The sequence below is a fragment of the Thamnophis sirtalis genome, unplaced genomic scaffold (genome assembly GCF_051295495.1).
Source record: "Thamnophis sirtalis isolate CommonGarterSnake01/CBP01778 unplaced genomic scaffold, rThaSir2_p1.2 scaffold_9, whole genome shotgun sequence".
In the NCBI taxonomy this organism is placed as follows: domain Eukaryota; kingdom Metazoa; phylum Chordata; class Lepidosauria; order Squamata; family Natricidae; genus Thamnophis; species Thamnophis sirtalis.
The window spans coordinates 77,712,262-77,730,987 of NW_028261389.1; the positions used below are offsets into that span (position 1 = coordinate 77,712,262).

The 18,726-nt window shown below is 44.9% G+C and overlaps 1 protein-coding gene across 1 annotated transcript in view; it reads right to left on the reverse strand.

Moving 5' to 3' along the window:
• The window catches only part of MAGI2 (membrane associated guanylate kinase, WW and PDZ domain containing 2), a gene marked incomplete in the record, with an annotated part of 526,586 nt that overhangs the window by 213,512 nt on the left and 294,348 nt on the right, over positions 1 to 18,726 (reverse strand). Inside the window, 1 exon segment of the mRNA XM_087722353.1 lies at positions 13,521 to 13,620. Coding sequence (XP_087578479.1) covers positions 13,521 to 13,620 — 100 coding nt within the window.

The window sequence follows — 18,726 nt, forward strand, 5'->3', positions numbered from 1 at the left end:
CTATCTGTCTATCTATCTTCAGTAATTGTCCTTCCAATGAATGGTCAGGATTGGTTTCCTTCAGGATTCACTGATTTGATCTCAGACATCAGAATTGAATGGGGGCTTCTGGTCGTCTCCACAGTTGATAGGCCTTTCAGTTAGGACAGGCAGAGGAAAAAGGACGCCGAGCTAGGAGGAGACTCTATGGTGGGGGAGCTGAACTTCTGGTCGGCAGAGGAAAAAAGAATGCTGTGCTAGGAGGAGATTCTATGGTGGGGGAACTGGACTTCTGGTAGGCAGAGGAAAAAAGAATGCTGTGCTAGGTGGAGACTCTATGGTGATGGAGCTGAACGTCTGGTCGGCAGAGGAAAAAAGAATGCTGTGCTAGGAGGAGACTCTATGGTGGGGGAGTTGAACTTTTGGTAGACAGAGGAAAAGAGAATGCTGTGCTAGCAGGAGACTCTATGGTGAGGGAACTGGACTTCTGGTAGGCAGAGGAAAAGAGAATGCTGTGCTAGGAGGAGACTCTATGGTGGGGGAGCTGAACTTCTGGTCGGCAGAGGAAAAGAGAATGCTGTGCTAGGAGGAGACTCTATGGTGGGGGGAGCTGAACTTTTGGTAGGCAGAGGAAAAAAGAATGCTGTGCTAGGAGGAGACTCTATGGTGGGGAAGCTGAACTTCTGGTCGGCAGAGGAAAAGAAAATGCTGTGCTAGGAGGAGACTCTATGGTGGGGAAGATGAACTTCTGGTCGGCAGAGGAAAAAAGAATGCTGTGCTAGGAGGAGACTCTATGGTGGGGGAGCTGAACTTCTGATCGGCAGAGGAAAAAAGAATGCTGTGCTAGGAGGAGACTCTATGGTGGGGGAGCTGAACTTCTGGTCAGCAGAGGAAAAGAGAATGCTGTGCTAGGAGGAGACTCTATGGTGGGAAAGATGAACTTCTGGTCAGCAGAGGAAAAGAGAATGCTGTGCTAGGAGGAGACTCTATGGTGGGGAAGATGAACTTCTGGTCAGCAGAGGAAAAGAGAATGCTGTGCTAGGAGGAGACTCTATGGTGGGGGAGCTGAACTTCTGATCGGCAGAGGAAAAAAGAATGCTGCGCTCTATGGTGGGAACTAGACATCAGAATTGAACAGGGGCTTCTGGTTAGGAACTTTATGGCTGACAGATGCATGCACCAAGAGTTTTGGTAGCACTGCTGCAAACCATCCAACTCCCACACCCTATGGAAACTCCTGAACCAACGAAGGAAGTAACGAAACCCCCCCCCAAATTAACTTTTTGAAGAACCTCAATCGCTTTTGAACTTTCATTTTACCTCGGAATGCAGAGTTGCTAAACTCGGAAAGAGCCAATGTGTTCCTGCAGGCAGAACAGTTGATTCCCTTCAGGTCAATACAGCATTATATTTTAATGTGGCTGTTTAGCTAAAAGGAATACTGTACTGTTTTTTAGTAATCCTCATAATTAAGGTATTTGTATGCTGGTGCCATACATTTCCTGATCAAAATATTCATGAATAGGGCTTAAGTGGCGGCTGCCTCTAATTTAAGACTACTTGAATGTTGGAGGCACATTTTCAAACTTCACTGAATACTAATTCAATGTTTATATCTTGGCATTCGAGTTATTAATTTTTGCAATCTATTTCCTTACGTTCAAAAGGGAAAGAAAGAGATGTCACATATTTAAAGAAGTTAATAACTTCCGAAGAAGACCCGTTTTACTCTGTTAAAAATTATTACACTGGCTAACATGTCCTCACAAGAAAATTCTAACTTTATAAGTAGAATCTTCGGTAATAAAAAAAATATATGGATATGTGTTCTGACCCCCCCCCTCGTCCCACACCAACACACACTCTGAGCCAAAGATAAGTTACAGCATTTAATTAACAGACAGACAGGTCCTTGGTAGCAATCCAGCACAGTTAAGGCTTGGCAGCAATCCAGCCTGCCAAGCTCACCATAATGTTCTCCAACATTCGTTCCTGTGCTGACTTCTGCAAGAGGGGTGTGTGCACAAGCAGTCCTTTTATAGTCTGGAGAGAAGCCTAATGACCACCAGCTGAGTGCAATCACCTCCTGTAACTATGCAACTGTTCCTTACGCCTATTAGCTCTTCGGTGCTGGGCATCCAGGAACAACTCATTGCTGACCTCAGGCTCATCTTCCCTTGTCTCCTCCCCACTGGTCCAAGGCTCAGGTGCCTCCTGGTGGCCAACCAGCCTTTCTGTGCCCTGCTTGGAGTCGGAACCCTGTCCAGGGTCCTCCACATCTTCCAGAGCCGACTCATAGGGCCCCTCGCTGTCGAAGTCTGGTGGCAGCTCCAACAGCTCCTGCTGGGCCACAACAGATATGGTATTTTTGTGTGTGTGTAGATATGCTTCCTGTGAGTGCTTTCAGTTTTTAAACATTTTCAAACAATTAGAAATACATGAAAAAAAGGCACACTGGAGGTTTTCGAAGTAGACTGGACAACCATTTCACTTTGATGGTACAAAGGGCGGAGGTGAGTTTGCCTATCGAGATGAGGTGGAGCAGTTGCTTTTGTGGTGTGGAGACAATAATTTGATCCATAACACCAATAAGACCAAGGAGCTTATAGCGGACTGTGGAGGGAATAGATCAGTCATCCAGTCCTTGTCTATCAATGGAGACCGAGGGGAGCAAGTGGCCAGTTTTAAGTTTCTGGGTGTTGTCATAAAAGAGGAGCTTACCTGGGACACTTACATTGCAGCACTGATCAAAAGGGCCCAGGTGTGGAGAGACTTTTCCATGGAGTGGAGATGGTGTGGCTTTGTGGGCTGCCTGCATCCCACAGACAGAGCTTTGTGTTGTGGCCTGTCAGCCCCCGGCCCCTCCAGCAGCTGTATCAGAAGAAGGGAGAGAGAGAGAGTGGAGGGGAGAGGAAGGAAGGGAGGCAGAGCTTGGGCTGTCCGTCAGCCCTCAGATGGAAAGTCAACAGCCCCCAAATCTGGAGGTGGCTGATGAGGAAGAGGAGGAACAGCTGGGTCCAGTGCCTGATGTGAGGATGCACAGAAGCTAGAGGAGAGGAGAGCAGTGGAAATCTATGGGCCGGTCCTTGGGACGGAAGAGCCAACACTGCTAGCGAAGCTTCACTCTAGCTCTGGGGCAGAGTTGAATAGGTGTGGCAGACAGCAATTCATCTCCCTGCCGGATGGACTTGTTTGCTGTGACCCACTGGCATTCCACGGACCAGGAGTTGGGGACCCTTGATTTAAGAGACGAAAATTTTGTAAACATGCTTTTTTCCTTCCTTTGAAGCCAAACCCTAACATTAACAACTGTGTCCTAATTGAGATATCAGCTACAGTATTCTAAGCTAACAAAGACTTCTAGAGTTTCTAAAACCACAATTCCGTGAATGTCAGCCGGCAGTGCTAAGCAAAGGTTTCTGGAATATCTCTTCAGTGGCAATTTTTTTTTTTTTCGTGTCGTGGGATAATTACAGCAGCGAGTGCAGCGAAAGGTTATTCAGATACATCAAGAGATAGATGGAAAGTGCTTTGTTTACCCATAACATATTTACATATAAGAGATTTATTTACACATAATAAAAACGCTTGCAGCCGAGTATGAAAAATAATTCCTAAAGCAGTATTCTTTCTGTTGCTGGCGAAATAATACTGTGGAAGCAAAGACATGGTCCCCCACCAAAATGAATCTTTTGTTTTGCTTTTTGATGACAAATATCCTGAGTGTCATTTCAGCACAAAATCAAATCAGAATTACAGGAAGGAAAATAGAATAGAACAACAGAGTCGGAAGGGACCTTGGAGGTCTTCTAATCCAACTCCCCAGATTAGGCAGGAAACCCTACACCACTTCAGACAAATGGTTATCCAACCTCTTCTTAAAACCTTCCAGTGTTGGAGCATTCACAACTTCTGGAGGCAAGTTGTTCCACTGATTAATTGATGGGTTGCAGGCGGTACAACCGGGTATGGGTGTACTGGTGCCTGCCAGAGCACTGGATACCGTTCTGGTACAGTGCTCTGGAGCGCCCACCTGCCCGCCCGCCCTCCCTACCTATATTTGAGCTCTTCTCGGCTTCTGTGCACGCAGCGCAGGGTGCCTGCGCAATGCTCTGCTGAACAGCTGGAGCGTCGTGGAAGCATCGCAGGAGGTAAGGATGCATACGCACACTGTGCACGCATGCACGCATGCTGTGCACGTTCATGTTGTGGATGCTGGGTCCCATTGTACCGTATCAGTTGCAATGGGTCCGGAACACACCACTGCTTGACTCCCTCTTCTTTGTGGCAACCCCTGAGATATTGGAACACTGCTGTCATGTCTCCCCTGGTCCTTCTTTTCATTAAACTAGACATACCCAGTTCCTGCAACTGTTCTTCATATGTTTTAACCTCCAGTCCCCATATCATCTTTGTTGCTCTTCTCGGCACTCTTACCAGAGTCTCCACATCTTTTCTACATCATGGCGACCAAAACTGAATGCAGTATTCCAAGTGTGGCCTTACCAAGGCCTTATAAAGTGGTATCAACACTTCACGTGATCTTGATTCTCTCCCTCTGTTGATGCAGCCTAGAACTGTGTTGGCTTTTTTGGCAGCTGCTGCACACGGCTGGCTCCTATTTCAACGGTTGTCCACTAGGACTCCAAGATCCCTCTCACAGTTGCTACTATTGAGCAAGGTACCACCTATACTGTACCTGTGCATTTCCTTTTTCTTGCCTAAATGTAGAACCTTACTCTTTTTTTTCACCTTTTACTTTTTTACTTGTTTTAATGTTTAAAAATAAGGCGATGTCACCGCAGTAGTCAGAATATTATCGGCACGATGCAGGAATTCTGCAGACAAGAATCCATGTATTAATAAACAACAGGAACAAGGTTGTGGCGTTGCGACTGTAAAAAGGCCTGTTTGACATTCATGTCTGACTGCAAGGCATCCTCGGTCGTGAGAGGTTCAACAGAGAATACAAATAATGAGGCAGCAGAAGCCTTGACTAGTTGATTGGCTTCTGGAAAAGAAACCCTTCGCAAGACTTGTAGACCATAATGGACAGATGTGGAAGATGCTAATCACCAGATCGCGAGAGTATGAGCCAGTGGCTAGACAAGGAGACCCCACTGGTACCCTCACACTAGAATAGAATAGAATAGAATAACAGACTCAGAAAGGACCTTGGAGGTCTTCTAGTCCAACCCCCTGCCTAGGCAGGAAACCCTATATTGTTTCAGACAAATGTCTATCCAACACCTTCTTAAAAACCTCCAGTGTTGGAGCATTTACAACTTCTGGAGGCAAGTTGTTCCACTGATTAATTGTTCTCATTGTCAGGAATTTTCTCCTTAGTTCTAAGTTGCTTCTCTCCTTGATTAGTTTCCACCCATTGCTTCTTGTTCTGCCCTCAGGTGCTTTGGAGAATAGCTGGACTCCTTCTTCTTTGCGGCAACTCCTGAGATATTGGAAGACTGCTATCATGTCTCCCCTAGTCCTTCTTTTAATTAAACTAGACATACCCAGTTCCAGCAATCATTCTTCATATGTTTTAGCCTCCAGTCCCCTAATCCTCTTTGTTGATCTTCTCTGCACTCTTTCTAGAGTCTCAGCATCTTTTTTACATGACCAAAACTGGATGCCATATTTCAAGTGTGGCCTTACCTTCAAGGAATTATAAAGTGTTATTAACACTTCACGTGAACTTGAATTTACATGGAGCAATGACATGCATTTAATTTCCCAGCTACTACATTTGCTGGCCGAGCAGGGACAAAAATAGCCAGAGAAATTAAGAAATAAATCAAGTTCCTTGATTATGGGCTCCAGCATGAGCTCTCAAAAGCTTGGAAGAATAAACCTTTGGTCCCGGGGACCAACTTGGATTGGATCCTGCAGGGTTAGTGGCGATATCCGCAGGCCTGCTCCTTTCATTATCCATTCAATTTTTACTTTGACTAATATTTCTCAAGAAACCGTCTCTAATGAATGGAAGTTCAATACATCTTAGCTGACCTCAGACAACAATGGAAAGTTTGGAATCATACTTCGAAGAAACCTTGCCCAAAATGTTTAGTGAGCCTGTGATGCAGAGAAAACAGAGAGAATGTTTAACAATCAGCATTGAACTGCGGCTCTATTGCAGAGAGCCCGTGGTTCCTTCTGAGCTGGTTGTTTTCTTGCAAACGTTTCATTACCAAAGTAAGTAACTACATCAGTGCTAGGGTAATGAAGGCTAGGTAATTTCAGTGCTAGGTAATTGTATTTGGTAATGAAACGTTTGCAGAAAAACAGCCAAGCTCTGTTCTGACCTAGGCTTCAACAAGTCACAAAGCAGACTTCTCATCCCAACAAAACCCCTTTTTATGAAGCTCATGTGGATTCCTCTCATTCACATCCAGCAAAGTCCCGGCAAACAGTCTTTCAAGGGTGAATTTACAACCACAGACCTTATCAGGCTTGGAGAGCTGCCAGAACGATATCTCCCAAACGCAACAATGTACAAGAAAATACTTGGGAAGGAGTGTCTGAGCAAATCTTCACACTAATTAAGCGAACGAATTGTCTCCTGCAAACTCCCCTCCCCTTTCGCTCCTTTTTATTCCCTATGGGAGGGGCCATTCACTGTCCACCTGTGCCTTTACTCTCAAGTCAACCCTTGTTCCTTAACTGTCCCCTTCTCCTGACAGATCTGTGCATGCGCATATCGGGAACAGGCTCCAGCTGTTCTTCTGCCCCACTGATATCCGACTCCGAAGGCAGCTGATAACTGTCGGATGGCCCTGGCCATATCTCTGCCTCCGATGCAGAGCCTTCATCAGAGCCTTCCCCAGACTCCAGGGCTGGCCCATATTCCTCCCCAGCCTCCTCTGTCTGAGTCTGCCACCAGTTCCAGTGGCCACTGGCGGGTCACAACAAGCTCGGACAGCACCAACATTTGTTCTAAAGAGTCAAGACTTTACAACCGAAGCAGGAAATAGTTCAAATGACGTGAGCGACATTCAAGTGATTGGCCAAGCAAATGGCAGAGTACAGTTTGAAAGGAAGCAGCGTCTCAAGCCTCCATCATCCAGACCTCGAACCACAAATAGTCCAGGCAGACAAGCAATTGTTCCCAAAACCAATGCTTCTCAGAGTGAAAATCCTTCAAGTGTTCAAACACCTCTGATGTGTCTTTCACAAGAGGCAATTGAAAATCAGACTGCACTCCTGGGAAAGTGCCTTCTTTTGACAAACCCTTCAATCTTCAGATAAACCGTTCGGTCCCTGTCTCTTTGCACATCTACCTATCCTAGCACTGAAAAGTCTTGTATTGCAATCTGACTTGGGTATCCATGTGTTGGGGTTCGGGATACCTATTTATTTATAAAAGACTAGCCAATAATCCGGTATTGCCCAGGTATTTATTTGTCCAGACCAAAAATAATTTCTAACGTTGGATTTTCCCCCTTACCAGAGGGAGCCCCCTTGTGGAGCGCTGTGAAGCCGTTGCCATGGCAACTCCACTGCAATGCACAGTAGAAGCCATTTTACAGCAGTACAGTAGAAGCCATTTGAAGGCACAACAGGCTGCATCATAACATAACACATACTCCAAGGGGTGTTAGGGGTGTCTTACCCCCTCCCCACAGTATTTTCCTCCAGAGAGTAAGTCATCTGAGTGCCAAGTTTGGTTGAAACTGCTCAAGGCACTCCAGAGTTCTGCTGGAACACACACACACAGACACACACACACACACACACACACACACACACACACACACACACACACAGCCCTTTTTATATATAAAGATTATTATTATTATAAAAAGGCAAATTGAAAAATAATTACAATATTCAAAACTACGCCCTGTATACTGCACGAGTTGGAAAGAGGAATTATCTACAGACCCCTCGCATCCTGGACATAAACTGTTGCAATGTGTTCCCTCAGGATGACACTATAGCCAACACAACTAGACAACAAAACAACTAGACACCAGGATAGTTTTCCCCCCTCATGCCATCACTCTGCTAAACAACTCACTCCTACAATACTGTCAAACTACCTAATAGGGATGTATTACTATTATCCTCCTCATCTTTCCTATTACCTATTACGATTGATATTGACTGTTTATTAAGTATTCTAGTACGATTTATGTCGGCTGCTTATTTGGCATCCTACGACCATCACTGAGTTTGTATCTTATGATTTATGATGATTGCATCTTATGATTGTGATCATGGTTTATCAATTGTTGCTTGTTTGTATGCTGAGAGCTTATGCACCGGAGACAAATTCCTTGTGTGTCCAATCACACTTGGCCAATAAAGAAGGAAGGAAGGAAGGAAGGAAGGAAGGAAGGAAGGAAGGAAGGAACACAAATACCTGGTGTTAATATGGACTTCCTTGGATGAAGCAAGGTTAACTGGCATCCTACAAGGATGGATTTATATTTCACTGACAAAGAAATAAAGAAAGACTAGTATAGATTTATTTCAAGCTATTTAGCTCTCGTCAGCTAGCCATACCCTTCTGGGATTTCTTTGCCGGTAAAATATAAATTTAATCCAAAACTAGTTTGTTGCGAAAGCGACTGCCTGCAAAGGCTGCTGGATTGGGCCTGAAAGGTAAAAGTGACAGCAGTATGCTCCGTCCCATATTTGGGTAAACTAGGTTGCCCAGATTTAAAAAAAAACAAAAACCACTTAATCTCTCCCTTGGTAGAGCTGACAGAGGGAGGAGAGCCCATGGCTTAGAGGTTAATACATCTACCTAATAATGAAGAAGCCTGGGTTTGAATCCCAGAAATGTGTGGTTAGCTGTCGAAAGCGAAATAGCTTCAAATAGATCTATGCTAGACTCCGTTTATTTCTTTGTCGGTAAAATATAAATTTAACACAAATATAGTTTGTCCCGAAAGTGACCTGCCTGCAAAGACTCCTGGATTGGGGCTGAAAGGTGAAAGCAGAAACAGTATACGGCATCCCATATTTGGGTAGACCAAGTTGTGATGATAACAAACAATACCTGGGTACCTGAGAGACCGCCTCCTGCCGATCACCTCCCATAGACCGATTCGATCACACAGGATAGGTCTCCTCCGGATTCCATCTGCCAGCCAATGTCGGCTGGCAACTCCCCGGGGGAGAACCTTCTCTGTTGCAGCGCCAGCCCTCTGGAACGATCTCCCCATGGAGATCCGGACCCTTACTACCCTCCCGGCCTTCCGCAAAGCTGTTAAGTCCTGGCTGCTCCAGCAGGCCGGGGGGCTCTCGAAATATCCAGCCCCCTGGAAATTGTGACTGTTGTATATTTTAATATGTTGTTTGTGTATTATCCCTCCCTCCCTTGTTTTATTGTAAGCCGCCCGGAGTCCTTCGGGAGTGGGTGGCATACAAATCAATAAAACTATAAACTATAAACTATAATACAAAGATGGGAGTTTCTGCTTGTGCAGAAGCTGTCATGTTTGGTAGTGACCCCATTTTGATTCTGGGTTCAACCACCCTGATAGAACAGGTCCATTATTATTTGTGGATCCATGGCTTCCTTTTGTGGGTGTGGCCATCTGAGCAGACGAGCCATTACAAAACAATTATGTTCATTGATGGAGCAGGATGTCGGGAGTGGTGCAGCGGCCTAGAGGGGGAGCTCTCGGCTCACAATCAGTGAGTTCGATCCTAGGTAGAGGCAGATATTTCTCTCTCTAGGCACAATGAGAATGCATCTGCTGAAGAAAACTCCACCCTGGCAACAGGGACGGCATCCGGCCATTAGGCACTCTGCTAGATCCATTCAGTTGCCCAGACTCCACCCCGCAAGGGATTATGAGGTCTTTAAAAGATGACGATGATGGAGCAGGATGTCCTTGGGACCATCACCCAGGCCCTGATTAGCCTGAGATTGAATTGCTGCAATGGACCCTACCTTTCCATATTATCTTCAACTGGTACGGAACAGTTTACGATGTCACAGAAATGCAGCCGATGCTGAAGTTTGTGTCGAGCTTTTTTGCTTCAAAAAGAGAGTAGGAGGGCTATTTATAGACCTCGGTTTCTAATTCGTTCATCTTCCAAGGATTTAAGGGCAAAGCTACACGGTACACAAGAACTGAGTAGAACATTAATTAGAAGCTGTTTACATTCCTCAGGTGTTTTTGAAAAATAGATAATTTGCTGTAGGTAACTGTGGGCGGAAGGGATTAATTATTCTGTTTGTTTACTCATTTTTCTATGACCGTTGTTTTTCATCCCAGCTTCTGGAAGTAAAATATCTGCCTCAAATCAAAGCTCTTATTCTATTATTAATTTTTACCGAATTATTTTGGCCGTGTAATATTATATGTGTGTGGACATTAGCTCCACCTATCCTGTCCCCATCTCTCCCTCAGCCTTGCCCCACAGAATCCTCCCCTATCCTATCCCCTTCTCTCCCTCAGCCTTGCCCCACAGAAGCTTCATCATCTCCTATCCCCTTCTCTCCCTCAGGATCCTCTCTAAACTCCCAGGCAGCCGCCCGGATGAGCCACACATTGGCCACGCCCAAGTGGCAGTTTGAACAGATCTTTTCAGGCGGGGAAGGGGGAGTAGAACTCCTTAGCATCAGAGCGTGTTAATAATAATATAACAAACACGGGAAGAAAGAGGTGTATGGAGAGCGGAAGAGGTATATTGGGTTTCTGTTTGAGTTTGAGTCTTATTTTATTTATATTTCTGGGGGTATTGTTGACAAGAGGAACTGCTGTGATTATTGTTTAATGTTGTATGGCCCCGGTTATGCACAGTATATATGTGACTGTATGAAAATGAAAAATGGAAAATAAAAACATTAATTTTCTTAGAAAAAAATAATAATATAACAAACACTAACGATCGGATAGTCATTTCCAAAAAATCCTTTCTAAGCAATCACCTGGAAGCCAAGAGGAACATACGTGCCAAATTTCAAGTTGGTAGGCTTTATGGTTCTGGAGATTTTGAGTGATTTTCGCAGATAGATAGATAGATAGATAGATAGATAGATAGATAGATAGATAGATAGATAGATAGATAGATAGAGATAGATAGATAGATAGATAGATAGATAGATAGCAATAGCAGTAATATAGCAATAGCAGTAGACTTATATACCGCTTCATAGGCCTTTCAGGCCTCTCTAAGCGGTTTACAGAGAGTCAGCTTATTGCCCCCAACAATCTGGGTCCTCATTTTACCCACCTCGGAAGGATGGAAGGCTGAGTCAACCCTGAGCCAGTGAGATTTGAACCGCTGAACTGCTGATCTAGCAGTAGCCTGCAGTGCTGCATTTAACCACTGCGCCACCTTGGCTCTTAGATAGATAGATAGATAGATATAGTCACAACCCCTGGTAAGCCCCAATTATGGGAGGAAGCTAACTGCTTCCATCATCTGTCAATCGGCTCGTCACAAGAGTCCATCATGACAGAAACCCAATATTTTTACTGTTGCCTTTGTTATATTTGTGTTTTTTTATTTGTGCTGATAAATAAATAGACTATACTAGTCTCCTTTTATTTATTTATCAGCACAAATAAACACACACACACACACACACACACACACACACACACACACACATATTGTTCCAACACTGTACGGTTAATAGGTTTAAGTATTATTTTCTCAGCAGCAGTATTGATTTCTAACTTATTCTGAAGATTTTATGCCGAATTCTACTCTGATTCCAGTGTAGCATGATATATTAATATCTCACAAATTCTACTTTTCTTAATGATTTTCAATACGATTGAGAGGTGGATCAACAATACCTTTAGGGGCATCAGTAAACTGCCTACTGAACATCTATTAAGCTGGTATTTTTAAATCTACGTATCACCGACATTTTCTTCTCTATCTATATCCCATATCTTAGGTGGTAGTTTTTTTTTCCTACTTATTTTTTCATTCAGTTTGGGGAAAAAAAAAAATGTTAAAGCACTCTTTACTTTAAAAGTGCTGAATGGGCTTTTGAAGTACATTAATTTGTGCGAGACAATTAATAACGGGAGAGAAGATGCGTGAGAGCACATTGTGAGGTTGACACGTCCATCCATTAGAGCTTCTCTCGGGGAAGACTCTGCTGAATAAGAAATCTAGTTCATTACACAAAAATATTTCCACTTGAAACTCATTTCAACTCGTGAACCCACAACTTTGCCATAACTTCGCCATAACTTCGCCAAGTGGTGGGTGAATTCATCTTAGTACTCCCTCAGCTTATTAAAGCTGTGTGATGGAGGATTTTAATTCCATGGGCCTATTTGTGTTTCATGGGATGTGGTGGCTCGGTGGCTAAGACACTTGAGCTTGTCGATCAGAAAGGTCGGCAGTTCGGCGGTTCGAATCCCTAGCACCGCGCAACGGAGTGAGCTCCCGTTACTTGTCCCAGCTTCTGCCAACCCAGCAGCTCGAAAGCAGAACAAAATGCAAGTAGAAAAAAACTTTGTGGGAAGGTTAACAGCATTCCGTGCACCTTCGGCGTTGAGTCATGCCGGTCACCTGACCACGGAGACGTCTTTGGACAGCGCTGGCTCTTCGGCTTTGAAACAGAGATGAACACCACCTCCTAGAGTCGGGAATGACTAGCACATAGGTGCAAGGGGAGCCTTTACCTTTTATTTGCGTTTCTCACTGGAGAAAGCAATTATGTTTGGAAGTTAACGGTGAAAGGAAACCAGGCCATCAAAGAACATGGTAGCTGAACACCATCAAAGCTGACACCACCAAGAACAAGAAAAAGCCATGCTAGAATCAGCAAGAATGATTCACTCTTCATTCATCCATGACTACTACTTCTCCTTCTCTTGTCTTTCTTAGTCTTCCTCCTCCTCCTCCTCCTCCTCCTCCTCCTCCTCCTCCTCCTCCTCCTCCTCCTCCTCCTCCTCCTCCTCTTCCTCCTCCTCCTCCTCCTCTCTTTGTCCTCCTCCTCTTTCTCCTCTTCCTCCTCTTTCTTCTTCTCTTTTCCCCTCCTCCTCATCTTCTCTTCCTCCTCCTCCTCTTCTCCTTTTTCTTCTCCTTTTCCTTCTTCCCCTCCTCCCCTCTGTCTTTCTTCTTCTCATGTTCCTTCTCCTTATCCCCCTCCCCCTCCTTTTCTCTTTCTTCTTCTAATTTTCCTCCTCCTCTTTCTCCTCCTCCTCCTCTTTCTCCTGCTCCTCTTCTCTTTCTTCTTCTCTTTCTCCTCCTCTTCTCTTTCTTCTTCTCTTTCTCCTCCTCTTTGTTTTCTTCTTCTCTTTTTCCTTCTCCTTCTCCCCCTCTTCTCTTTCTCCTCCTCCTCCTCCTCCTCTTTTCTTTCTTCTTCTCCTTTTCCTTCTCCCCCTCCCCCTCCTCTTTCTCCTCCTCCTTCTCCTCCTCCCATCATTTGTCTTTCACTCTTTACCGAGGGGAAGGAATGACCAAAACTGCCCTCTCCTCTAAATGTATTGCGTATTGCGACACACTCGGACGGGATGTCCTAATGCAAATCTCGAAAATGGGAGAAGCGCCGCGGAATGGACAGCGAAGGCTTTTCAGGAAGTCTGCGCTTACCTTCATAAGTTCCACTTTCTAGAAGAGCCCCACTTTTCTCTAGTTCCATAAAATCTTCCACAGTGATGAAAATATAATCCACGCCAGGGACTTCCCCCTCTTTATGAGGCCTTGTAGTGCCTGTTTTGAGACAAAAAGGGAGAGAAATCACATCGGTTACGTGCAGCAAAGAGCAGAAGGACACAGAAAAAACTAGAAGACCAGGTCCATAGGTGAAGATCCAATTAAACCGATTTATTGCTAAACAGTCTATGCACAGGGATCTTCTCAGCCAATGATTGGCACCTGCTTAGACTTAGATGAGGGTCAGTGGCATTCAAGGGTACCTTGGACTAAGTCTGGGATGGCAAACCTGTGGCACGTGTGCCAGAGGTGGCGCGCACAGCCTTCTCTGTGGGTACGGAGACCGTCACCAGCTACTCTTCCGGTTTTCAGCATGGAAAAGCTGGTATTCATAGGGACTGGAATATGGCCCGAAAAATGGCCAAAAACAGGTGGTTTTGGGACCGTTTTCAGGCTGTCTTTTCAACTACTTCCAGGCCATTTTTCAGGCTTTTTCGGACCAGTCAGGGAAATGATCGAAAGAAAACTGAGTGAGTCATCAACAAGGAGACCATCAAGCACTGAATAAATCAGGAGAGATTCTATTCAGGACTTTAAAGATGATTTGGTTACTTGGCACTAAAACTAGATTTTGCTGAGGGTCAAGGAACAAAATGCCAAAAGAGATAATTACTTCTATTTGTTGGAACATAACCCATTCGCTGATAAATAACGATACCATTTCTCCCTCAAAAGCCTTTTTGTAGCCCCTTTTTAATGAGCACACACACACACAAAAAGAAACCTGAGAATGGGAATCATTACAGAATTAGGCATTCCCTTAGGCTGAAATTCCCCATCTTGGTCAGAGTGCAATCTTTATGAAACCAGAGTGTTTAAAATGCAGGATTCCCACGGTATCTCTTTGGGGGGGGGGGGGATAAAGAAGTAAAGGATGGAGCTTGCAAAACAAGTAGTTTTATAAAATGGAGAAGACAGAAGAAGAAGAAGAAAGAAGAAGAAGAAGAAGAGGAGGAGGAGGAGGAGGAGGAGGAGGAGGAGGAGGAGGAGGAGGAGGAGGAAGAAGATGAGGAGGAGGAGGAGGAGGGAAGGAAGAGGAAAGGAAGAAGAAGAAGCAGAAGAGGAGGAAGAAGAAGAAACGGAGGAGGAGGAGGAAGAGGAAGAGGAGGAAGGGGAAGGAGGAGGAAAGGAAGAAGAAGAGGAGGAGGAGGAGGAGGAAGAAGAAGAAGAAGAAGAAGAAGAGGAGGAGGAGGAGGAGGAGGAGGGGAGGAGGAGGAGGAGGAGGAGGAGGACTAGACATTGGTATCTGAACATGAGTCTCAAAGTGTAAGAAAAGCGAGTTCAGACTTGGAGGAATCTTTTCTGCAGCTGTACAATAAAGGAAGTAAAGGATGGAGCTTGCAAAACAAGTAGTTTTATAAAATGGGAGAAGACAAGAAGAAGAAGAAGAAGAAGAAGAAGAAGAAGAAGAAGAAGAAGAAGAAGAAGAAGAAGAAGAAAGAAGAAGAAGAAGAAGAAGAAATTTTATCTGCCCCTAGGGTGTTTTTTCAAGAGGCCACTGGACTTTCTTTGAAGACATTTTGCTTCTCATCCAAGAAGCTTTTTCAGCTCCAAGTGGATGGAGGGGGTCATCTTCAGAGCTGAAGAAGCTTCTTGGATGAGACGCGAAACGTCATCAAAGAAAAACCAGAAAGTCCAGTGGCCTCCTGAAAAAGCACCTTTGGGACAACCATGACCTGGATGACTGAGAATCTCTACATAAATTTTATCTGCCCCTTTTTTATTCTTCCCCATAAAGGAAATGTGTCTCCCTATATATGAAAATAAATATATTTATAAACAATCATAACATACACAAACAGGGCAGAGATGATCTTGCAATTCTGAGTAAAATGTGTAAAAATAAGCCAACAATCCATCAAAGATGATCTGAAACTCCAGGTAAGCTCAGAATAAGTGCCAGATTTCTTCCCTGTGTGCAGAAGTGCTGAATGAGGTGTTTTCAGTGAGATTTTGGTGCCGTATGGAGTTCCAGTTTGGTCTCCTTGGTGACCAAGACTAGCCAAATGTCTTATGCAAATTTACATAATTAATACGAGCAGACACATTCTGCATTTGTTTGCTCAGGATTTGGGTTTCCTGAATAAGCATTATTTTTTTTTTTTGCCTTAAGAGTGGAATTGATGCTTGGGAATAAAATGGAAAATGTTGAGTCAAATCACGCTTAAGACTGGAATCAACAATGCATTTCTCCTGATGTTGTCGGATTATGATTTTTGGCATCTTTATTTTTTTTGTTTTGTTTTTGATGGCCAGAGGTAGTAATGGCTGTGGTTTGGCAATATTTGGAGCAGTGTCACCAAATCTGGAAACAGAAGTTTTAGAATAAGCCCTATCGTTGCAAATTCCACCTTGAATTGGTTGCTTCCAGAAAATGCATTATGTACTGTATACAGTATGTGTTCGGTACTGTACATACCTCACAATTGAGCCCAAAGGTTTCGTTGCTAAGTGAGATAGTTGTTAGCTGTGGCTTTAAAAAGAGCCGAGGTGGCGCAGTGGTTAAATGCAGCACTGCAGGCTACTTCAGCTGACTGCAGTTCAGCAGTTCGGCTGTTCAAATCTCACCGGCTCAGGGTTGACTCAGCCTTCCATCCTTCCGAGGTGGGTAAAATGAGGACCCAGATTGTTGTTGGGGCCAATATGCTGACTCTGTAAACCGCTTAGAGAGGGCTGAAAGCCCTATGAAGCGGTATATAAGTCTAACTGCTATTGCTATTGCTACTCCCAAGTCAGCCCTGCTTTCTCAGTTGTTCTTGTCTACCGGCAGCTCTGCACATGCGCACAATGGGAACAGGCTCCAGTTGTTCCTCTGCCTCACTGATGTCTGTTGTAAGTCGAGGGACCACCTGTATTGTGGGCTTGGAAACTGCTACGACAGCATGGTGTTATAGAATAACTGAGTAAGAGAGTTGGAAGGGACCTTGGAAGTCTTCCACTCCAACCCCCTGCTTGACTAGTAGACCTTATATAACTCTAGATGCTATATTATTCTGGACAAATCACTGTCCAGTCTTTTCTTAAAAGCCTTCAGTGACCCACAACTTCTGAAGGGAACCTGTTCCACTATGTTGTGACCCATCAGCGGCCAGCAGAGATGGCAGCAGATTCAGACAGTGAGGAGGTTGGGCAGGAACCTGGGCCAGTCCTGGAGACTGGGGAAAGCTTGAATGAGGACTCTGTGTCGGAGGCAGAGACGGGGGACAGGGCCGTCTGACAGTTATCAACTACCTTCAGAATCAGACATCAGTGAGGCAGAGGAACAGCTGGAGCCTCTTCCCAGGGTGCGCATGCGCAGAGTTGCCAGAGGAAGGGAACAGCTAAAGAACAGGGGTCAACATGGGAGTAAGGCCACCGGTGGATGATGAAAGACTCCCTCCAGAGGGAATAAAAGAGGAGCGAAAGGGGAGTGGAGTTTGCAGGAGACCATTAGTTCGCTTAATTGGTTCGTGACTCTCTGAGACTCCTTGCCAAGTTCTGCAGATATTGGCCTGGCTTCTCTCCAAGCCAGATAAGGTCTGTGACTGTAAATCCTCCCTTGAAAGACTTTGCTGGATGTGAATGAGCAGAATTCACAGAAAATTAATAAAAGGGTTTTTTGTCGGGACCAGGAGTTTGCTTCATGCTCTTGGGAAGCCTCGGTCAGAACACACTGCTTGTGAATGTAAGCAGTGAACGCAAATCATTGCCAGTCGAAACGGTTTTTCTATCATTGTAATAGAGGTGCACTCATAACATCAAAAACGTCATCACAAAAGCACAACTAAGAATGTTCTTCCTGCGTCAACTCAGAAAGCTCAGACTACCCAAGGAGCTACTGATTCAGTTCTACAGAGGAATTATTGAGTCTGTCATCTGCACCTCCATAACTGTCTGGTTTGGCTCTGCAACCCAACACGACAGACACAGATGTCAACGTATAATTAGACCTGCAGAAAAATCAATGGCTGCCAACTTGCCTTCCACTGTGGACCTGTACACTGCACAAGTCAAACAGGGGGCTGTAAAAATATCTACGGACCCCCTCACATCCTGGACATAAATTCTTTTAACCTCTACCCTCAAAACAACTCTATAGAGCACTGCACATTAGAACAACTAGACACAAGGACAGTGTTTTCCCAAATGCCATCACTCCGCTAAACAAATTATTCCCTCAACACAGTCAAACTATTCTCTAAGGCTGTATTATGATTATTCTTCTCACACTTCTGATTACCTATCTCCTTTTCTACTTATGACTATAACTTTGTTGCTTGTATCTTTATGATGTATATTGTTTTATTAAGTTTTTCGTATAATGTTTGTTGATTGCACCAGGGGTGGGATTCTCGCCCCGTTCCAACCGGTTCGGTTGGAACGAGGCCAGCGGCATCCTCACACACGCGTGCGGCGTCCTCGCGCACGCGTGCAACACACACATGCGTACTAGCGTCTGTGCGATGCTCCAGCTGCTCCTGGAGGATCGCGTAGGCGCTGTATGCGTCCTGCGCATGCGTGGAAGAGCAGAATTCATCAAAACTGGGTAAGGAGCGGGCGCGCGCGTGGGCGTGTGGGCGCGGGTGGGCCCTTCGCCATTCCCGGAAGTTACTTACTTCCGGGTTCGGTGACCAACCGGTTCGCAGGGACCGCCGCGAACCGGTTCAAACCCACCCCTTGATTGCACCAAAGATAAATTCCTTGTGTGTCCAATCAGACTTGACCAATAAAAAATTTGATACTTAAACATGTAGTGGGGTGCTTTACCTCCTCCTCCTCCTCCTCCTCCTCCTCCTCCTCCTCCTCCTCCTCCTCCTCCTCCTCCCCTTCTTCTTCTTTGAATTGGAGGAGGCACATTGAATTTGGAATGCTTTTAAATTCCCTTGTTTCTTTACTGTTTGGAATCTGCTGGTATCTGCTCGCCTTTCCCAATGAGCTCGAATTACATGCTCAATTTGCTGATGCCATGACAATCTTTGGGCTCTCTACATACATGGCAGATGGGAAGCAGATAGCCAGGCACATGGGAGAGTTGTATAATTTATGGGGTTTTTTGTGTGTGTGTGTCTCTGAGTTGTTTCGGAAGCGCTTAGCGTGTAGGAATGGAGGCAATTTTCCCACTTG